The sequence below is a fragment of the Camelus bactrianus genome, chromosome 22 (assembly GCF_048773025.1).
Source record: "Camelus bactrianus isolate YW-2024 breed Bactrian camel chromosome 22, ASM4877302v1, whole genome shotgun sequence".
NCBI lineage: Eukaryota > Metazoa > Chordata > Mammalia > Artiodactyla > Camelidae > Camelus > Camelus bactrianus.
The window spans coordinates 31,000,891-31,023,755 of record NC_133560.1 but is presented as its reverse complement, the minus strand read 5'-3'; the positions used below and the strand labels follow the sequence as shown (position 1 = coordinate 31,023,755).

General features: G+C 58.0%; 1 protein-coding gene across 1 annotated transcript; it reads left to right on the top strand.

Annotated features, from left to right (window-relative positions):
* Nucleotides 1–3,254: 3,254 nt before the first annotated feature.
* Nucleotides 3,255–16,258, top strand: PLK5 (polo like kinase 5 (inactive)). Its single transcript, XM_074351276.1, is given in 16 exon segments — nt 3,255–9,415; nt 10,082–10,183; nt 10,185–10,196; nt 10,348–10,464; nt 11,052–11,341; nt 11,441–11,536; nt 12,177–12,375; nt 12,487–12,546; nt 12,548–12,614; nt 12,777–12,853; nt 13,015–13,099; nt 13,345–13,422; nt 13,828–13,940; nt 13,943–13,984; nt 15,042–15,152; nt 15,861–16,258. Coding segments are annotated over 16 exon segments (1,746 nt in total). The 5' UTR covers nt 3,255–9,304; the 3' UTR covers nt 16,047–16,258.
* The last annotated feature ends 6,607 nt before the right edge of the window (nt 16,259–22,865 follow it).

Below are 22,865 nucleotides of genomic sequence, written 5' to 3'. Positions count from 1 at the left end.
GAGGACGCGCCCCACCCAACCTCCCGCTCTCTCCGCCGGGCCCCGTGCTGCAGGCAGCGACTTCGAACTAGACCCGGGTCCAGAAGGTCCTCGTGCCACGTGACTGTGGCCTCACCCTCCCCGACCTCAGGTTTCCCATCCAGGCAATGGGGCCAGCGGGGGTCTCCACCCCTACGACACCTCCAGGTGGATCTCAGCTCTTGGCGCGGACCAGCAAGGACGGGGTTACTTCAGGGCTCCCCACTACCCCCCTTTCCTGGTTTTGCATCTGCGCGCCACCTCCCCCCGCCCACGCAGGGACTCAGCCAGCGCCCGCCCTCTTCTCGCCCTCTCCCCCAGCTCCTCCCTGTTGCCCCGTGATGCTCCCTGGCGAGCAGGTTGAGGACAAGGAGGCATCAAGAGGGTGATGGGTGGACTGCCCTTCTGCTCCCTGGGCTCAGCCGGCACTCAGCTTGAGTGCCCCCTCCTCCGGGAAGCCTACAGTGAGGTCTCCAGTCCCTGACCACAGGGAGGGGGTGTTGCCTGTCCCCTTTTGTCTGGCCTCCAGCCTAGAGCAGCTCAGAGCAGGGCCACCCAATGCCATTCATTCATTCAGCACTTACTGAGCACTTACTGTGTACCACAGCTGTGAACCCAGCCAATCAGGCTTGTGAGTGAGGCAGCCCCCGGGAGGGTATAATCCTACCTTCTGACCAGGATGCTCTGAAGAAAAAGCCCAGACCCACTGCAGATAGGGTAGGGGGTCAGGAAGGCCCTCACTGAGGAGGTGATTGACACAAGGAGGTGGGGGAAGGGCAGCCCAGGCAGAGGGAACAGCATGTGCAAAGGCCCTGAGGCTGGAATAAGAAAATAGAGACAGTCAGGAGGTTGGGGTGGATGGAGATGAGGTCAGAGAGGGGTGGGGGATGGGAGAGGGTGCTCTAGTTTTGGGAAAGCTGACACTGGCTGCTGTGGGGGCAGGAGTGGGGACCCAGAAAGCAGTGAGATGTGTTGGTGGCAGGGGCAGTGCAGATCATGTGGGTGGGGGTGAGAGCAGTGGGTGGCTCCCAGCTGTTGAGGAGTGGAGTGGAGTCTGCAGGCCTTGCTGACAGATCCCAGGGGGTAGGAGTTGGGAGGAGGCAGGCAGGGGCTTGGCCTGAGCATCCTGGGAGGGGAGGTGCCCCATTCACTGAGGGGAGCAGGTGGGGGCCTGGTGGAGGGAGGACAAGTCCCGAGGTCACTTCTGGATGGGTCTAGGGTGAGGTAAGAAGAGGCTTGGAGCCCAGGGGCCATGTCTGGCTGGAGATGGACACATGGGTGTCCTCTGCACACAGGGGTGTTTAGCATCGTAGATGAGGCCACAGGGTGTGAGTGTGGACAGAACAGAGATTGGGGCCTGAGTACCAGAGGTCGGGGCGGGGAGCAGAATGGGTGGGCGTGGGGTCCCGGGAGGTCAGTCACAGGAGGATGGGCTTCTGGGAGGAGAAAGGGCAGCCTGGGTGGGGAAAATGAGGCTGGAGAATGGACCAGGGCCCGAATATCAGAATCAATGGAGGTAGTGACCTGACAATGTTAAGCCTGGTGGGACTGCGCTGGAGAGAGGACGCAGGACAGGCAGTGGGGACGGTGTGGGCAGGCGGCCTCGGCGGAGCACCTACTGTGTGCTGAGTTCTGGACTAGGGCCTGAGTGGCATCTGGAATAAATCAGGCTTGGCCAGGAGCTCCACCAAGCGGACAGTCACATCCGCCTCAGATGTGCCTCACTCCCCAAGCCCCAGCCCTCAGGGCTATGCAGGGCGTGCATACAGCGACATCTGTCCTGTGTGGAGCAGACCCAGCAGACATGCCGCTCCGCAGGGATGCATACAGCAGTCACTGCCCTGCAGAAAGTGTATACAGCAGGTACTGCATCCTGCAAGGAATGCATAAAGTAGATGCCGACCCTCCCACGGAGTGCATACAACAGTGTAGCCTGTAGAAAGTGTGTACAGAAGTCATGGCACTCCTTGAGGACAGTATACAGCAGGCACTGTGTCCTGCGGGAAGTGCATACAGCCCGCACCATGCTCTACAGGGAGTGCCTACAGCAGGCAATGCACTCTGCAGGGAGTGCACACAGCAGGCACTGTGCGCTGTGTGGGGCCCCTAGTGCTTGTGGGATGGCCAGCTGGGGTCGGGGTGAAGGTGTGGTGCACCGTCCCAGTCCATGCCCTGTCCCCAGCCTTTGTTTCCCCTCAGGTCCCCAGCCTCCCACCTTCACCCAGGACGTAACTCAGCTGAACTCAGCTGATTCCCAGAGGAGGAGGCCGAGAGCTCAGCTCAAAACACCTGGTGCAGGCGGAGGGGTAGCTGTGAGGTTTGGGGGCTCCAGGTGCCTGGACACAGACACAGTGGTTGACGGTGTCCCCCTATGCTGAGTTCCCGCCTGGACCCCATCCCTGAGGCCAGGCCAAGTAGAGGCAGGTCCTGGCTGATGTGGGTCATCCGGGCTTCTGCTCGCTCTGTGGTCTCACAGCCTTGAGCCTCCCTGTGCCCAGCCTCCTTCTCACTGTGGCCTCCCTTGATCCCTTGGGCCTGGCCATGTGGTCCACAGGCCACTCCAGCCTCCTGCATAGACTGCATGGGAGGGATCTGGCCACCCCAACCCAGAACCTGGGGTCTCTGGAGCTGCCCAGCTGCCCCTGGGCAGGAGCATGAATGGAGTAGGATCGGGGGCCCTCCACGGCGGGGGTCACCCGTGGGAGCTGGGATGGTAGTGCCTTCTCTGCCCCAGGGAGATGCCAATGGAGGGAGAAAGTGGAAAGGGCCAAATTTCAAAATTGGTTGTTTGAGTCCCTGGTTGTTTGAAGCCACTCACCCGTTATTTTTCATTTTGGCAATTCTGGATTTCTGTGACTTCTAATCAAGAGGTCCCCACACGTAGGGACCGGCACCCTTTCCACCCCCCTCACCCCCAGCAGGGCCTGCGGCTTATGCCGCCGATTCGGTGACGGGGGGCTTCATCTTGCCGAGTCGCCCCTGTCTTGGGGGACTCCCAGCTGCCCACGTGAGAGGAATCCTCACCCCTGCCTTACGGGCTGGGACGCTGGGGTGTAGAGGAGCAGAGTCACACGCAGAGAGACTTGGAGGTCTCACCCACATCTGAGTGGGTGTCCTGAGCTCCTCTGGGGGCAGGGCAGCAGGGGGACTTGCCTGAGGTGGGGATGTTGGGGGCAGGACCTGGACGATGAGGGGGAACTGGACGCAAGAGGGTGTGAGGGAGAAGGTGTTCCCAGCAGATAGAACAGCATGTGCAAAGGCCAGGTGGCTGGACGAGCAGGGTGAGAACCAGGCCCAGCGAGGAGGTCTGTATAGCCATAGCGGACTGAAGAGGACGTTGGCTTTCAGGCTGGAGGGGGCAGAGGCCTCACAGGGCCTGGGGGCCAGGAGTGTGGGACAGTTGCTCAAAAATGGCAAGAAATCTAAGGAACGCTGTTAGGTGAGAAAGTCAGAAAAGTTCCGCGTGATCTGATGCCATTTACATAAAAGACAAAGAATCTACCTTCCCATAAACTCGGGCAGGAAGCTGACAGGAATAAACCCCTACGGTCACCCACGATGACCTTGGGGTAGCGGCTAGGGGTGACTTTGAGTTACTGCCTTTTAGGGTTTATTTTAATGTCTTGTCATCTTTCTTTTTCTTCCTTTTTTTTTTTTCAACGGAGGGCCTGGGGATTGAACCAAGGAACCTGTGCACGCTGATCATGTGCTCTACCACTGAGCTACACCCTTCTGTCCTTAATTCTTTTTTTTCTTGAAAGATAATTTTTATTTTAGAATAATTTTAGATTTACAGAAAGTTGCAAAGATATTACAGAGACTTTCTGCCTACCCTTTGTCATTAGTCGTATAATGTCCCCGCCCCCTCGCCCCCTAGGATGTCTATGTCCTGGTCTCTGGACCTGAGGACGTGTCACCTCATGGGGCAGAGGCGACTTTGCAGGTGGGTTTAAGGCCCCTGGGATGGGGGTGACCCTGGATTCCCAGGGGATCCCATGCCATCACAGGGTCCTCATCAGAGGGAGGCGGGAGGTCAGAGTCAGAGAGAAACGGGAGATGCCGCGCTGCTGGCGGTGAGGATGGAGAGGGGGCCGCGAGCCAGGGATGTGGGGCCTCTAGAAGCTGGAGAAGGCAGGAGCCGCTTCTCCCTGGGGTCTCTGGAGGAGTAGCCCCGCCCACGCCTGGGTTTAGGACTTCTGACCTCCAGAATGTGAGATGATAAATGTGTGTTTTCCTCAGCCACCAAGTTTGTGGTAATTTCTTACAACAGCCACAGAAGACAATGACTATTTGTCACATCAAAAGAATTGACATCGGTCTGTTACCACTACAATGAACAGTATTAGTGATCACTGTTACTATTGACCAAACTCCAAATGTTATTTGGATACCACCAGTTTCTTTTCTTTTTTCCAACCAATTTTTTTTTCTGTTCCGGGATCTCATCCAGGAACCCACATGACATTGAGCTATTTCTCTCATCATTGATAAAAAGACACACGCAGGTGAGATACGGAGTACTCCTGTGGACATCTAGCTGGTTCTGATGCCCACACAGAGTTTGCATGCAGCCAGTGCCAATCCGGGTCCCTTAGCAGAGGTCAAGGCGGCGTTGGGCTGAGGGCACCCGGGGGGGAAGTGCACCTGGAGGAGCAGCACCTACTCAGGACCCTGAGGATGCCCACCCAGCAGGCGGGGTCTGGGGCAGCCTGTGGAGGGGGGTCTGAACTTGCCCAAGGCTCCCCAGCGGGTCAGCGCGTACAGGGGACACAGCAAGGAAACACACATCCAGTCCTGTGGGACAGAAACCTGCAAACTAGCAAAGAAATGGCGTGATTTCAGGTGGTGGGTGTACCACAGAGGGACTCACAGGGTGTGGGTGGCCCCTACCTGGGTCCTGGAAGATAAGAAGGAGCTTCTGGGTGAAGACTAGGGGGTGGAGAGCACTTTGGGCAGCGGGAATGACATGTGCAAAGGCCCTGAGATTAGGATGAGCTTGGTACGGGATCTCAGACTGACAGAGGCCAGGGGGGCCGGACCAGGGTGAGGGAGTGGGTGTGTGGAAGGGCCACGGGGGCATACTCGCAGGCTTTTGTATATGATCTAATTTGGTTCTAGAAAGCTTCCTGCTGTCAGGAAGAGGGTGGGCTTTCTGGCCCTGGGCCCCAGAGCATCCCTGAGTCCAGCTCTCAGCCACCCTCCGAGAGTCCACACACATTGTGTTCCCAGACCTGGCCACAGCTGTCCTGGATGATCCTGACCCTGGGCCCTGTTTGGTCCTGCCAGGGAGGCCCCCAGTGGTGTCTTCAGTTTCATCTCTTCCTCTAGATCACCCCTGGGCTCCCCAGATAGGCATCAATGTCCCCCAATGTACTCTGGATACCCCCTCCCTGACCCTGTCTACCCGCCACCCTGCCTGTAGACAGGTCCTAGTGTCACGGCTCAAAGGGCAGAGGTGGAGTGGCTGATCACAGGTGAGGCTCTGCTCCCGGATTAGGGGGTCATCGAGCCCCACAGTGGCCCCCACCACACACACCTCCCTGTCCCATCTTTCACTCCATCACTCTCTGAGCTACAGTGTGGACCATGTGTAGGAGTGTCCCAAGCTAAGTAACAGGACAGTGTGCTTCCCAGATCACTCACTGCACTCAACCCTTGCCTCAGGCTCTGCATTTGGCAAAGGCCAGACTGAGACAGGGCCCTGACTGTCTCCCACTGGCCTGAACCACTTCGGCGGCGGAAGAGAGTGAAGAAAGGGGGTGGGGGGCTTCCACACTGAGCCCTGGGTACCAGGAGAGGGAGAGGAGCCTCAGACGAGAACTCAGAAGATTTAGCAAGAAAGGTGGGGGACAAGTCCACAGAGAGGTGTCCCGGAGGACAATGGAGGACCCTGCTTCTAGAAGGAGCCAAAGACAGTGGGTGCTGGGAGAGGCCAGGACAAGGTTTGTTCCTGGGGGGAGGCTCCGAGGACGTGGCACCCAGGTCTGGGCAATCCCACCCCTTCCCCAGAGATGGGCCAGTCTTGAGGGCAGTCTGAGAGGAAGCTGAAGTCACGGGGTGTCTGGAGCACTGGGATGGGTCCCTCCCACCAGCTCTGCTCACTGGCCGTCCCCAGGGACCTGCCAGTTCTGGCCAAGGGCTCACGAGTCAGGCAGGAGGGCATCCACTGCGCTTCAAAGTCCAGGAGGCAGGAGGCTAGAGAGGGACCCGGGAGCCGGGCTGAGTCTCGTCTGCCTATCCCAGCTAGGGAAACTTCTGGAATTAGGGGGGCCATGCCACTGCTGACCCCGCACCCAGGCCCGCCAGCCTCCCTCGGGAGTCCAGTGCCCCGCACTGTCTCAGCAGCCACCCCCTCCACCTGCCGCAGGTATTTTGAGCAAAGCTTGCCGGCTTCTCCTGGGAAATCTGCTGAATCTGGAGAGTTATCTCAGGTCAGGGAAAGAACAGACTGGAGGGAAATCAAGTGCATGGCCTCGAGGGTGTGGGCTCAGGGGGCTGGGTGGCCAGGCCAGGGGTCCAGCCCATGCCCACCCCAGCCTCCAGAGCCCAGGGCAGGGGTCAGCATGCAAGGGTCAGGCAGCTCCACTGAGTCCCCTCACCCCCAACTCCTGCCCCTTTGCAAAACCGCTCCTGTGCTTGCTACATGCACTGAGCCTCAGTCTTCTCATCTGCAAAATGGGGGTATTCTTCAGCTCCCTAAGGCTGTGGTTTTTTGAGGGGTAGGGAATCTAACATAGTTTCCACTTTTTTTTTTACTGTGGCAAAATACACAGTAACACCAAATGCACCATCTTAATCATTGTTAAGCACACAGCTCAGTGGTCCTAAACAGGTTCACATTATTGTACAGCCATCCCCACCATCTTGTCCAGAACTTTCCATTTCCCTAAACTGAAACTCTGCCCCTATTAATCACCTACTCCCCACCCTCCTCCAGCCCGTGGCCCCACAGTCTACTTTCTCTATGGATGTGACTCCTCCAGGTCCTCTTGTGAGTGGAATCAGATGGTACCTGTTCTTCTGTGTCTGTCTTATTTCACCGAGCATCATGTCCCCGAGGTCCATCCGCACTGTAGTGTCAGAATCTCCATCCCTTTTAAGGTTGGGTAACGGCCCAGGGTGTGGATGGACCACGTCTGTTTATCTGTCTTCATCAGCAAAGGACACCGGGGAGAGTTTCTTCTCTTTGGCTGTTGTGAATCGTGCTGCTACGTTTCTCACTTTATTACAAAGCTTGTTTCATTCTAAAGTGCTGGGGGGAGGGTGTCCCTGCTCGGGGTGGGGCCGGGGGTGGTCAGGCGGGGCACGGGAGGTCTCCCCAGCCCCGAGGTGGAGGTTTAGCCAGGAAAAGAGCAGGTGGCCGGGAGAGGAGGGGCAGAGGATGTCAGCTGACAGGCCTGCTGTGAGGCTCTGGGCTGGGAATTTAGGATTTCATTCCCCCAGGAGGTTTCTGGGGGTCCCACAGGCTCCGCCACCTGCCCCGGTGGGAGGGCTTCTCCTGTGATCCTGGAGCCTGTGGGGCAGTATTGGGGGGCAGGGGCTCCAGACCCAGCAACCTGCACTCCTGCCGGGGTTTGACCACCGTCCGGAGACCCTGGCTTGCCTGTGCCTTCCTGATACTCCACTTCCTCATCTGTATGACGGGGCTTAGAACAGTGCCTACTTCCCAGACAAGCCACTGCCTGGCAGGGGCCTGCGTTTCTCACATTGGCACCCAGAACCTGACCCGATCCCGGGCTTTGGTTCTGTCTGGCTGACCTCCTGTTGGAAAGCCGGATGGACCTGTCTTGGGCACAGGCTCTGCACCCACAGAAGCACTGAGCAGATACCTGGATGAGCAGGCGGTGCAGGTGTGCTGCTGAGAAGGAGCTGGCTTCCTGCCCCCCGTGGATTCCAGGGCCACAGTGACGTGACGGCTCAGACCCACTGGCCCCCCAGCTGCCTTCCCTCTGCCACACCACACCTGGTTCTCCTTAGCAGAGAACTCAGGCTCCCCGGCCAGAGCCAGCCGGCCCCCTGCGCTGGCCCGGAGTCCTTGCAAAGGTGCCAGGGTCTTGCTCCATCAGACGCACTGGGGCCCCCTCGGAGCCCCTCATTTGATGTGCCAGGTGGACATGTGACAACTCAGATGGTGTTTCCTAACCCTGGTGGCTTAGCTGGGCCAGATTCCGAAATCTGATCTCTGGAAAATTCCGAGGTCTGATTCCAGCCACACGGAGCCCTGCTAACCCCTCCCCATTCACTGTGTTATGTAACATTTGGGGATTAATACTGAGGCGTCCAGAGGCAGCTGCCTGGATTCACACACGGCACTATCCCTTCCTGGCTGGGGAAGCGACCTAATCTCCCTGGACCTCAGTGTTTGCATCTGTAAAATGGGGACAAGGCCAGTTCCCCCACACCTGTGTGGAAGGATGACGCGAAACAAGGCAAGGAGAGGGCTGGGCACTGAGTCTGGGGCACAGCTCAGAGATGCCCCCACAGTTCTCAGGGCCTGCCCACTGTCATCCATCCAACTACTTCTCCTTGGCTGCTCCCCCCAAGAGTCACAACTCCCAGTCTGCCCATCAGTCCCCAAATCCTGTCCGTTCTCACTGCTGACTGTCTTCCATATATGCCAGCCTCCAACTTCCAGCAGTGCCCCTCTGAGTTCAGGGCCCCCTCCCCACCAGCCCCAGCACCAGAGCTACTGGGCTTCTTTTTCTCTCCTCCTCTGAAGCCTGCTGTGGCTCCCCAGTGCCACGATGACCAAGCCTCACACTGTCAAATGGGCTCTGAGGACCCATATGTAAGGACGACCCACAGAGGCACATATTCAGTATAGCTAGACTCACACCTCAAGCGCGCTTTGGGGAGAGCCCTGCCAAGTCCTAGCTCCCACCCGCCCTTCCCTGTTAGATCTCAAAAGAATGAGATGATCCCTCTGACCTCAGTCTCCTGCTCAGAGAAGTGGGCGTGTTGACAGCTCGCTGCTTGGCGGGAGGCGCAGGATTGGAGGAACAAGCGGGCTGAGGGCGCGGGATTGGTGCCGGGCGCCAGCGCCGCTCTGGTCCCTGGAACTCCCGCCAGCCGGGAGTCCCCGCACACCCCCGCGCTCCCCCCACCCCCGCGTCGTCCCGCCCGGAGCGTCTGGACTCCACCCCTCCCTCCTCAGCCAATAAGACGCGCCTCCGGCGGCGCGCGGCCCCCAGAGCCGCGCTGCAAGGTGGTCCCGGCCGGAGGCTGCGCCCGCGCCCGCGCCCGCGCCCGCGCCCGCTCCCTGCGCCGGCCGGGCCCCCGGGAAGGGATGGAGCCCGGGTCGCGGCGGCGGCGGCGCACTTGCCGCTCGCCGGTCTCCATCTTCTTGCGCGACCCGGCCTCGGGGCGCGTCTACAGGCGCGGGAAGCTGATCGGCAAGGTGGGGACCCCGGCAGCGCAAGCCCCCAGCGGGGCGTCCGGGCCGGGCGCAGGTCCCGGCGAGGTAGAGCGGAGCGGGGCGCGCGCCCGACCGGCCGCGAGCGCAGAGGGGCCGATGTGCGGTCCCGCTCGTTTACCGGCGGGCGCCGCGGCTTTTGTCTGTGCGTGTGTCGCGTGTCCGAGCGAGTCTGGGGGCGGGCGTGGGGCTGGCGTGGGTGCACGCCCAGGTCTGTGATGTGCCCGCTGTGCGGCGCGCTTTGGGTGGCGGGAACCCGTGCGAGCGCGCCGTGCTGCGTCGTGGGTCGCGTGTCCAGGCTGTGGGTGTGCGCCCTACCATTGCGGGTCTCGGAGGCTTTGCAGGGACCCAGCCCGTGAGTGTGTGTCTGGATGTGTCGTACTGTGTGCGCTGCTCCGTGTGTCCATGTACTGCACTGGGGACCGTGGGCTCTAGGCATCCAAGTATGAATGTGTCTGTGTGTCTGAGTGTATCAGTCCCTGTGACCTCGTGAGGGTCTGTGTGTTGCGTTGCCTTGTGTGTCCAGGTGTGCAGGTGTGAACTGTGCATCCATGTGTCTCGGGGGTGTCTGTGTCTGTGGAGAGGCCTGGGCATCTGTCCCCACACATGTGTGCACCCGTCCACTGAGCTCGTCAACCCTCTGCACTGCAGGGCGCCTTCAGCCGCTGCTACAAGCTGACGGACATGTCCACCAGTGCGGTGTTTGCCCTCAAAGTGATTCCTCGTGGTGGGGACGAGGCTGGGCGGCTGCGCCCCCCGCGGCAAGGTAGGCCCCTCGCATCAGTGCCCAGGAGTCCTGGGACCACAGCGGGTCTTCTGAGAGGCCTCTGCCCTGGGAATGGGAGTTACGCCTGCGGGCATGCAAACCTCAGGTGTGCGCACCTGCAGGGGGTGTACACGTGGGGCCCTGCCTGCAGGTGGAGCGCGAGATCGCCCTGCATAGCCGCCTGCGACACCGCAACATCGTGGCCTTCCACGGACACTTTGCTGACCATGACCACGTGTACATGGTGTTGGAATGCTGCAGCCGCCAGGTGCCCCGGGGGCGGGGCAGAGAGGGAGCTGCGTCCGGTCCACACGTGCTGCGCCCATCTGTCTCCCCCCACCCCGTGTCTCTCTGTACTTACCTGTTTCTACCTGTGGCCACACCACGCCCAGCTGGGCTCATCCTTTTCGAAGGTCTGCCCACCTGCCCACCCAGAGGCTCTCTCAACTCACCTAGGCACACCAGGCCCAGGTGTTTCTGTGGCCACTTGGGCCCTTCAGAACTCATCATGGCCTCCGGGCCCACCTATGTCCCCCACAGCACTCAGCCAGGCCTCATCTGGGTCCAGCGGAACTTGGTTGGGCCTTCATAGACGCCCTTGAACTCACTTTGCCAACTTTAAGTGCACCTGAGCTCCCCTGTGCCCAGCATGATCCCCTTGCGTTGGCCTCCTCCGCCCATCTGACCGCTGCCTGGGCTCCTCCCTGGGCTCTCAGCTCACCTTTGCCCCGCCCACCATAGCCACGCCCCCCGGCCCCGCTGAATTTACCTCTGCCTTCCCGGGTCCCTGAAACCCACTGTGCCCCCTAACCTGAGCTCACCTGTGTCTCCTGGGTACCTGCCGGTCACCTGCAGTCACTGGCCCACGTGCTGGAGGCGCGGCAGACGCTGACAGAGCCGGAGGTGCGTTACTACCTGCGGGGCCTGGTCAGCGGCCTGCGCTACCTGCACCGGCGGCGGATCGTGCACCGGGACCTGAAGCTCAGTGAGTGTGGGGGAGGGGCCCCGCGGCGCCTGGGCGTGGCTTCGCCCTCACGCGGAGCCCCACCCCCTGCAGGTAACTTCTTTCTGAACAAAAACATGGAGGTGAAGATCGGAGACCTGGGGCTGGCCACCAGGGTGGGACCCGGGGGCCGCTGCCACAGGTGACTGGAAGGCTTGGAGCAGGCTATCTGGGTGGGTGCAGGTGGGCCAGGAGTGGCACAGGGACCCCAGCCTTCCTGAGCCCCCGTTATCTCTCCCAGAGTGCTCTGCGGGACCCCAAACTTCCTGGCCCCAGAGGTCGTGTCCAGGAACGGGCATTCCTGCCAGTCAGACATCTGGGCTCTGGGCTGCCTCATGTGAGTGGCCCCCTGGGAAAGGAGGGTATGGCTGCCCAGGGGGGGCCGGCGTGGGCAGGTGGCAGCATGCGCGGGGAGGTAAGCACAGGTGCAAGGATGCGCAGGGGAGACTGAGTGGGGGACAGACAGGTATGAGCAAACACAGGACTGGTGTGTGCAGCTGGGGGGAGGCGGGGGCACGCGCCTGCCATCATTTGCGTGTGCAGGTATGAACAGGGCTTATGGAGGGATGTGTGTGGGATGCAGGACCAGTATGGGCGTGCACAGGGGTGGGGACAGGTGTGTGCTGGCAGCAGGTACACAAGGAGATAGATCAGGGGAGAGGTACAAGTATGAGGCACATGTGGGAGTGGAACAGGTGTAATCACGGATAAAATAAAATTGGAAAGGTACATGCAGGTGTATACAGGTGTAACCCAGGTGCAGGCAGGTGTCCAGAGAGATGCTGGAGTCTTCTGAGCAGACAGGAAGGGCCGGGTGGGAGCGGGGTAGCCAGGTGTGGGGAAGTGGAGCTGATGCAGGTATGGAGCAGGGACGTGTGGGTAGGTATGGCCAGGTGTGCACAGGGAGGTGTGAGCCAACCCTGGATGCCCAGGACAGATGCCAGCAGGCACCCAGATTCCACCCCTACCTGGTGCAGGTACACCGAGCTGACTGGCGTTCCTCCCTTCGTGGCGGCGCCCCTGTCAGAGATGTACCAAAACATCCGAGAGGGTCGCTACCCAGAGCCTGCACACCTGTCTCCCAGCGCACGCCGCCTCATCGCCCGCCTGCTGGCGCCCGACCCGGCCGAGCGGCCCAGTCTGGACCACCTGCTGCAGGACGACTTTTTCACGCAGGTGGGGTGTCAGTGGGTGGGGCCGCCCTTCTCTGGGTGTCTGCACAGACCCAGGCGAGGGTCAGGACTCCCAGGAAGCCTGGGGATTGACCCCCAACTGCCTACTCCAAAGGGCTTCACCCTGGACCGGCTGCCCCCGCACTGCTGCCACAGCCCGCCCGTCTTCACCATCCCCCCCGCCGCTGGGCAGGCTCTTCCGGAAGGTGGGCCGGCTGCTGCTGGCCCAGTGCTGGCCACCCTGTGAGTCCACACTGCCCACCCCTCACGTGCTCCTGCCTGGCCTGCCTCTCACACGCCGTCACACCTGCTACCTGCTCTGAAACCTCACCTCCACGGCGGAGGTGGAGATGCTCCCAGCACAGGGCTAGGCTCTGTTTCCCCAAATCCTTGTGCCTCCTGCAGGCCCCTTCACTCCCACGGAGGCCTCAGGTCCAGGAGAAGATGGTTCCGACCCTGACTCCATGGAGTGGGGCAGTGAGGTGAGGTTGCAGGGCAGTGGGGAATGTGAGGGCGTCCTCACCACCAGGCTAGGCAGAGAGGGGTCAGGGGGTCTTCAGAGCGGGGAGGACAGAGCCCGTCACCCACCTCCGCGTCTCCTGGGGGCTGGGGCCGCTGCTGACCCCTGCTGCTCCCTCCACAGGCCTCCTTGTCAGAGAGCAGAGTTCTGTGCCCCGAGCGCCCCATCCACCTGCTCACCCAGGGGACCCTCCGGAGTGACCCGGCAGGTGAGGAGACTCTCTGTCCTAGGCAGGAGCTGTGGGCAGGGAGCGACGGTCTAAAAGTGCCAGGAGCACAGCCCCCTCCTGGCATCAATTTTCCCACCTGTAAAATGAGAACGAAGCCTGAATCCTTTTGGGTTTAAGATAAGACTTTCCCGGATGTTTGGGGCAGGGCTGGTTGGAGGGACCCCATACGGGGCAGAGGGGCCTGGATTCTCTGTCCCCCTCAACATAGAGCTCTGTCTCCCCAGGGCCCGAGCAGAGCCCGAGGCAGGAGGTGGAGGCGGCCATCAGAAACCTGCGGCTCTGCCTGGACTCCGGCCCCCCAGGTAGGGCAGCACAAGAGACCCTGAGAAGCTGGGAGCAGCAGAGGCCCGCCTTCCTGGGCCCAGCGTCCCGGCTGCCGGACTTCCCCAGGTTTCCCACTGCCGCCCCGGCTCCTCTCCTGGGATGGGATCCAGGGTCCCACATGGCCTTGAGTGGTTTTTATTTTTTAACACGAAACCCTGGGAATGAAATAAAGCAGAGCCTCAGAGTGTTTCGGACCTTACACGTCGGCCGGGTTCGCTCACGTCCAGAGGCAGCCTGGCCCCGGCGCCCCGCTGTCCTCCCTCCCCGAGGCAAGAGCAGCTTTCCTCCTCCTTGGGCTTCTCTCCCGTCTCCTGTGCCTTGGCTGTCCCTCCACCGGCCCTCCTCCAGGGCCCCTGCTCACTCCGCTTCGTCCTCGTGCCCAGCCGTGCAGGACCCCCCAGGAGAGCGGCGGCCCGTCCGCTGGGCCCCCGAGTGGGTGGATTATTCCAGCAAGTACGGCTTTGGCTACCAGCTGTCAGATGGGGGCAGCGGCGTCCTGCTTCGGGATGGCACCCACATGGCTCTGCGCCCCCCAGGGGGGTAAGTCGTGGAGTTCCTATCCCCCTGGGGGCCAGGCCCTCCCCACTGCCTTTCTTATCATTCCACAAGTATTAAGCACCTACTGTGCACACCTACGGGCGCTTACTGCCCAGTAGGGGAGAACAACGCTAAGCAAATGAATTACTAAGTTGATTTCAGGTGGCAGTTTTCTGAAGGAAATGAAGTGGGTGAGGTGAGATTGAGGGTGGAGGCGACTCTGGACAGAGTGGTTGTGGAGGGGCTTTCTGAAGTGACTTTCAGGCAAGACATGAATGATGAGAAAGAGCCTTTGGGAACAGCATTTGAGGCACAGGGAATGGCATGTGCAAAGTCCTCAAGAAGTGACCGAGCATGATGGGTTTGAGGGACGGCAGGGACTCTGGAGTGAGCTGGGGGAGACAGGGAGAACACAAAGTCACAGAGCCTCACAGGCTGCTGTTAGGACTGGGGCAGGAAGGAGGGGTCTGACCCACACTTTTAAAAGGAGAGACACAGGACCAGCAGATGACTGGACTAGCTGGGCAGCCAACGGCGGTGACTTGGGTAGAGGCTAGAATTGGGACTTAGTTTGCGGGCGGAAAGGATGGAGCAGACCCCAGGCGAGATAGGTATACGGCGGGAGGGCAGGTGTCAGGATTGGTCAGAATCTCAGTGTGGACGGGCTGAGCCCGTGGCTCCATGGGTCTGGGGCTCTGGGGTCTTGGGGAGGGCTAGGTGGACATATGGAGAGGGCTGGCCTGTGCAGAGCTGGTCTTCATATCACCATCCGAGGGGCACAGCTGTGTGAGAAGGTGTCCTCGGGTGTCAGGTGCCCAAGACAGAGGCCCTGACAGCTGGCACTGCCCGCGCCCGACCCCCAGCCAAGTCTGCTACGCACCCCACCGGGGGAACCTGGAGACGTTTACCCTGAGGGACGTGCCCGGCCTGCTGGGCACCAAGCTGGCTGTCCTGCGGCTCTTTGCCCGCTACATGCAGCAGCGGCGGCGAGAGGTGAGCGCCAGGAGTGGGGTGGGGCCAGGCGGGGGGACCCCGATCCTAAGGCTGGATCTGCCCGCAGGAGGGTGGCCCGCCCCTGCCCGCCCCGCCAGCTGGCCCCGGGCTCTGCCTGCTGCGCTTCGTGGCGTCCGAGGGGGCCCTTCTGCTGCTCTTCAGTGACGGGTCCGTGCAGGTGAGTGAGGCCCCCGACCCCAACAGGCCTGGGAGGCTGCCCGCTCTCAGGGAAGCCCCAGGAAACAGCTGGCCCCGGGCTGGGGCAGGCGGGACTGACTGCTAGGTCCCAAACTGGCAAAATCAGAAATAACTTGCGTTTAAGAGGCGGCAGAACATCACCTGGGGACGTCTTCCCCTTTGGCGACGTGGACCAGCTGTCGAACGGCAGCTCATTCATCGCAGCTTGGCTTTCGGGTGTGGTTTTCCCGAGCAGTCTCGGCAGCTTCTGAGAAATCATAGCCAGTCCTAAAACAGACTTCAAACACAGAAGTATCACAAAACTTTTTAGTTTAAAAAATTGTTAGTATCTATTTACAGGGAAACTCCCTCTCCGTTCAGACCAGAGTGCCCTGACCTGGGCTGGGTCCCAGAGAGAGAGGACTGTCTTCAAATGGCCCTGCCCACAGCTGGGGACACTGGGCCAGGGGGAGGCTGGCATCCCCAGGTCACAGACTTAGGAAGAGGAGGTCTCACCGGGTGACTAGGGGAAGGGGAGTGCCCTCCCAGCCTCAGTCTGCTTTCTGTGCAGTAGAGCTCTGGGCTCCCCACCCAGAGGAACAGGGTGAGGCAGCCACTGAGATGCAGGTCAGGGCCCCTCAGTCTCTTGTCCACTTGTCCGGCCCAGGGCCCCTTTTCCCTGTGATGCTGGCTCCTCCTCTCTCAGTAGGTCAGCTGCTGCGGCAACCAGTCTCAACTGGTGCTGAGTGGTGGGGGCGAAGCGTTGCTGCTCACAGTCTGGGAACAGGGCCAGCCAGGCACCTCCTACTCCCTGGCCATCCTGCGGAGTCACGGCTGTGCCCCAGCTGCCCGCCAGCACCTCCAGTGTGCCGTCCACATGCTGCAGAGCATCTAGCATTCCTGAGGGTCAGAGTGGACCACTGCATGTTGATGCCCAGGACCCAGGTTCCATTTCTGTTCCTGTTGCTCCCCAAGAGGGGAAGTCCTTGAGGAGAGCATGCAGGGGGCATGGGAGGTGGGAGTCCTTCCCTTGTAGCCTGACTGTTCAACCTAGACTTTAGTTTGGATTTGTTTTTCCTTCATTAAAAACAAAAACAAAAACTTGTCTCTGTAGCCTACCCTCTCCCTCTCTCTGGGGGAGTTTGAGGAGCTTTGGCAAGGGGGCACTCAAGCATGGCATAATCTGAGCCCCCTGCTGTTTGTGGCAGAGACAGACGGGCCAGGGTTTCACCAATACAGAAATTCGTACTAGAGGGGGCTTCTGCCATGACCAAAAATCTAAAGTATGGGACATTCACTTAACGGACCAGCAGTGAGAACATGGTGGAGGCTGGGAAGTTGGCTCAGCTGCACCTGGGACACTTGGGGGTGGGGGGACATACTCAGAGACCAGGTGCCCGGCAGCAGGAACCAGAGCCCACCCTTGGGCATCCACGGGTGGACCTGTCCCTGTGAACCATCTGCTGTCAGTTTCCACATTGCAAGCTGACAGATGAAGCTAAATTCCCAGGGCCAGCACATCTTGTCTCTGGTCCCCTCCCTTCCTCGGGAGGTCAAAGGTCCCCTGGATTTTTCTATCCATTTACATACACGTATGCTCCTGCAGAAAAGAATGAAACCATCAGCCTCGTTTCTTCCCTCCACCACATGCCTGGATGCTTTCCTGCCTCAGGTTTAACGATCAGCCTGGTGCTTTCATGGAAAGATGGGGTAAAGGAACAAAATGGCGGAGCTGGTGGGTCCGTCAGGGAGGGCACACACCTGGCTGTAGAGGAGAAATTGTTCTGCACAAAAGAGAGGGGAAAACTGGAAGACTGAAATCTGGAGGAATGGGGCGCAGGCAAGGGAGGAGCTGGTGAAAGGGAGGAGGCAGATGCGAGTGTGCACTGTGGGTTTTATCTTTATTATTATTATTACTATTACTGAGGTGACATAACATGAAAGTAACCATTTTAAAGTAAACAGTTCAGTGGGATTTAGTATACTTTCAATGTTGGGCAACCACAGCCTCTGTCTAGTTCCAGAACATTCCATTACCCCACAAGGAGGCCCATCCCCTTGAGCTGTCACTCACTCCCCCACGCCAGCCCCTGACAACCAGGAGCCCCCTCCCTGTGTCTGAGGACTGGCCTGTTCTGGACGCCTCACATCCATGGAGTCACACGCTGTGTGTCCTTCTGTGTCTGCTTCTCTCACTGACCACCGTGTTCTCAAGGTCCGTCCACAATGTAGAGTGTCAGTGCTTCACTCCTTTTCATGACTGAGTAATATTCTAGTGTATAGATAGATGTTTCAGGTAACTCAGTTTTGGGGTGATGTGTTACCCAGAAATAGCTAAACTAATATGCAAAAACATGAAACTAACCCAGCCCCTTTTCTGCCCAGAACATTTGTTTCTGGGGGGAAAAAAAGAAAACATCCTCAGCCTGTTTAACTGTGTATCTTGCAAAGTGACCTACCTAGAGCATTTATTTCCATCTGTTTGTGGGCGTAAGAACAGCAACAATCTGTGAGAATCGCCCACGCCCTGAGCCCACAATGGCGGTTTATTAAAAATAAACCAACCACAGAATATATTAATTTTGTAACCTCCCAGGCCGATTCTTATTTCTAGGTATGAGAACTTCGAGAGGTGGCAGCGCGCCCGTGCCGCCCTCACACTGAAAGTTTCTGGAATCTTCTGCAGAGAGGTGACCTGTGTGCGTGCCGAGCCCCACCTCCTGGGGTATGTCCAAGGGCTGGCACTTCAAGAATGGCAATGAATCCACGCCAGGGCTGGCTAGATGTCTTTCCTTCCCCTTCCCGTCTCCTCTCCTCTCCCTTTTGCTGAGGAAGCCGCTGAGAGCCTGTGTAACCCGGAAGAGCGAGGGAGCCCTCGGCTTTACTCAGCCCCACCGTCTTCCCCCCAGTCTGGAGCGTCAGCTGAGCCCAGCCTCTGGAGCACCTCTTTATTGGTCCGTGGGAGCATGTGACAGGACGTCTCCTCCAATCACCAGCAAGGGAGGCGGGGCCAGGGCGGCGGCGTCGCGGGCAGGCCGGCTGGCTGGCTGCTGCCGCGGTAACCGTGTGCGACGTCGCAAAGCCTCGCCGGCCGCAGGTCGGCGCTGCGGCGGGCGCCGTCTGCTCTAACCGCGCAGCTCCTCGGCGAGCTGCGGGCTCTCCTTCCCCCGTTTAACAGACGAGAAAACCGAGGCACGTGAGTTGCCTCAATAGATCAAGTGCTAGGAAGACAGAGAGGCAGCTGTAAGCAGTCAGCCTTAATACCCGCACCCCAACTCCCGCCTCCCCGGAGAGGTTTTGAAATCCTAATGACTCCAGGGAATTATGCTGAGCAAAAACAGCCGATGTCGAAAGGTCACGTGATGTCAGATTCTGCTTGTATAACATTTTTGAAAGGATACCATCTTTTGTGATGGAAGACAGTTGTGTGGTTGCCGGGGCTGAGTGGGGGGAGACGGAGGGAGGGGCTGTGTTATAACAGGGCAGCTTGAGGGGTCCTTGTGGTGGGGGTGCACGAACCTGCCCAGCTGATGCTCTTGTAGACAATTAAGTACACACGCGCACGCACACACACAGATGCAAGTAAAACTGGGGAATTCAGAAGTCGGATGTGGATATATATCCTGGTTGAGACGCTGATTGTCGCTTTGTCAAAGGGGACCATTGGGGGAGGCTGGGCAAACTACACGGGAATCTGTTATCTTTTACAACTGCAGGGGAATCTACAATGATCTCAATAAAATTTGCAATTAAAAAGCTCTGTTTCTTGGTTCCTCCATAAATTAAACCTAGAATTACAATATGACCCAGCAATTTTACTGCCAGGTGTCTACCCTAAAAGAATTTAAAATAGGTGTTCAAAAACAAAACAGTGTGTGCAAACGTTCAGAGTAGCCCTGTTCAAACAGCCAAAGTGGAAACAACCCACATGTCCTTCGAGGGTAAATGGATAACAAAATACAGTCTGTCTATACACTCTACTATTAATCAGTCATAAAGAGGAGAGCAGCCCTGACACCCACTCCCACGTGGACGGACCCTGAGAGCACGATGCTCAGTGAGAGAAGTAGACACAGAAGGACACACAGCGTGTGACTCCAAGGATGTGAAATGTTCAGAACAGGCCAGTCCCCAGACACGGAGTGTAGATTTGTGGTTGTCAGGGGCTTGGGGAGGGGAATAACTGTTAATGGCGGTGGGGTCTCTTTTTGGAGTAATGAGAATGGTCTGGAATGAGATAGAGGTGATGGAGGTACAAAATTATGAATATACTTAATGCTATCGAATTGTACACTTTAAAGTGATTTAAGTGGTACATTTTATGTTATGTGTATTTTACCACAATTAAAAAAAAATCCTGCTCCCCACGTGGTCAAGACCAATTACAGCAGAATTGGGGGTTCAGGCTTTGTTGTTTCTTAAAACTCCTCATTCACTCCGAGGAGCAGCTGAGATCGGGAACCGCTGGGTTAGATTACACAGTCAAGACACGTGAGCCAAATGTCAAGGGGGAGTGCGTCAGATGCAGATATAAACAGACTGACTGTAAATAACAATAATACGCCTGAGGACACTGAATTGCTCACCAGGTCATTGTCGTTAAGAAATTGGTGTTGATTTTAAGTCTGGTGGTGATGCTGTGCATTCATCCTTGCCTTGCGGAGAAATGCAGTTTACTGTAGAGAAACCTGAGCTATATGAGGGCAAGGAGGCAGGTGGTGAGTAGCAGCTGGGGATCGTTAGGGAGCTTGAGAATTGGTTACCGCTGAAGGCGGGTCCTTCAAATTGACTCTCTGCTCCTCTGCTTGGATTTACACCTGACAGTTCGCATACTAAAAAGTTTTACAAATCAAGCATAAGCCATTTTAGCTGGGACATAAATCCATCCCAAGTGCTTGAAATAAACCAAAATCAGATGTTCCAATTTTTCGAGCGGAACCCTCTGTATGGATGGGGGTGTGGGGAGATACGGGGACTCCACCTGTTCAGGGCCAATTTGGTCCAATCCCTGAGGATCAGGATGAAAGTTTCTCACTGGGAGGGGGTGTTCCTGCTCCCCCAGGGACACTATAAAGACATTTTCATTGTCAGAACTGGGAAAGCGGTGGGCGGGTTTCCTGGCAACAAGTGGGTGGGGTCAGAGATGCTGCTTCATACCCCACAGTGCCCAGGGCCACCCAGCCAGAGAATAACAAGCCCCGAATATCCACAATGCCTAGAGGGAGAACTTACATTAACTTCTTGGAGAAAGAGTCCAATCCCTGCTCAAGCTGGACACCAGGATAAATCCCAATGGTCAGATGGTACAAGCCAGAGCAGCCTCCAGCATGAGTCACCTGTCTCCCTCCCACTCAGTGTGTGTATTTAAATGCGTGCAGCATCCCAGGACTTCAGTAGGTCGGGTGGTTAGGGATCTGATGAGGGTAAAGAAAAAATATCTCAGTTTGGGAGGTGCCCTGTCGTTTATTCAATCAACAAACATTTAGGGAGGATCCACTGCGTGCTAGCGCTGAGCTGCTGAGCGAGGGACGGTCGGTAGTGGAAGGTGAAAATGACGGGCCGGTGTGGGTCCTGGGGAGCCCACAGCCCGGGGCCAAGGGCGGTTATGTCCACTTTACATAAATAATGCAGAACCGGCTCCACAATTGTTGCTGGAAAGGGTGTCGTGTGCAGCTCTGGCCACACGGTGGCGACAGAGGACGTGCAGTTATGGTTCATCCTGGCCGCCGATGGGGCGGGCCGGGAATAGCGCAAGGTCTGGGGATGGCACCTGGGGGCCCGTCCCGGCAAAAGTACTTAGGGGCTTCGGGCTTCCTCCGGCTCCTGTCCCAGAGCAAACCCACTCCTGGCTAGCGCAAGGATCACTGCGATCCATCCATATCAGTAAACGTGTGGGGACTGAATTCTGCTCCATGCTAACCAACCAGCCAGCCCCTCCCCCAATGTCCTGTAGTTGTGCGTCCTCTCCTTGAGGTCAGGGCTGAATTTAGGAACCAGAGGAGGGGGCTCTCCAGCACATCCTTCACCCTGCAAATCAATGCATGACTCTCTCCTTCCCTCCACGCCTCACAGAGCTAACAGACTTAGCAAATAAAAATACAGAATGCCTGTTAAATCGGAACTTCAGGTAAATAGCCAGTCATGTTAGGTAGACGGATGTCCCATGAAATGTTTGAGACATTTACTAAGAAAAGGATCCATCACGCATCTGAAATTCAAATCCACTGGGCATCCTGTACCTTACAGGGTGGATAGTTCCAACTCTGGCCACTGAGAGTTCTTTCAGTTGGGGACTCCTGTGTCCCTTGGACACACCCCCATCCTCCTGGGGTGTTTTCAGCATGTCCTTATTTTCTGGCATCACAAGATGTCCAGGCTCATTTTGTATTTTCTCTACTCAGGGTACAGCATCAGCCATCTCTCCAAGGAGTTGGGGCAACTTTTAATACAGCTGTGTGAGTCCTATGACCACTGTGACAAATCATTGCACACCTGGGGGCTCAAAACAGAGCAAAGTTATTCTCTAACAGTTTGGAGGTCATAAGTCCTAAAAAACAGGCGTGGGCGGGGCTGGTCCCTCCGGAGGCTCCAGGGAGAACCGGCTCCTGCCTCTTCCAGCTTCTAGAGGCGCCGCATCCCTGGCTCACGTCCCCTCCCTCCATCCTCACCGCCAGCAGCGCAGCATCCCCCGTCTCTCTCTGACTCCGACCTCCCTCCTCCCTCTGATGAGGACTCTGTGAGGACACGGGGTACCCCGGGGAATCCAGGGTCACCCCCATCCCAGGGGCCTTAACATAATCCTGCCTGCAGAGTCCCCTCTGCCCCTCTGTGAAGTGACTCATTCACAGGTCCCAAGACCAAGATGAGGTATCTTTGAGACCATTATTCTGCTGACTGTACCAGCCCACGAGTTTTCCCTTCTCTGTGGCCTGTGTTGCTTTGGGGCCACTCTGACCAGGACCCCCACTCATTCTCTCATCACAATCTGGGCATGTGGGCCTTCCTGCTTCTCTGGCTTTAAGAGTGTTTCGGGGAGGGAGGGTGTAGCTCAGTGCACTGCTTAGCATGCACAAGGTCCTGGGTTCAGGCCCCAGTACCTCCATTAAAAAAAAAAATTATAACAATAACAAATAAAGGAACATAATTACCTCCCCCACAAAAAAAGAGAACCTCCAAGACTACACAGCCAGTCACCTAAGTGTGAAGTCTTTTGTTTGTGGCTCTCAAAATTAAAATTTAAGCCAAGTAAAATTTAAAACTCAGTCTCTCAGTTGCACGAGCCACGTTTCAGATGCAGGGTTGCTCCCTGTGGCCGGTGGCTTCTGTGCTGGGCGGTGCAGACCTAGAATTCTCCCCAGCACAGAGCGCCCTGGTGGACGACACTGGGCCGGAGCACGGCAGAGAGGCGCTGTCTCAGAGGGGCCTCCAGCCCCCGGGGCTACATACTGACTGACTGAAGTATACTCAGGTTAGAGTGTTGGGTGACGCCTGGGCTATTTCATTTTACAGTTAAATTCCACCTGACGGGGTGGGAGAGACTCAAGGAGGAATCCCAAGGCTCCAACTCGCCTTTTACCTTGTCCCCCTTTATCGTCTCCCGCTCCTCTGTCAACCCGTGGTTCCCTGAATGCACCCACTCCCACTGCCTCCAGGGCTTTTTGCCATGCTGTCTCCCCCGACCCGCCATCAACCAGCCCCTCTATCTGGCCTTCCC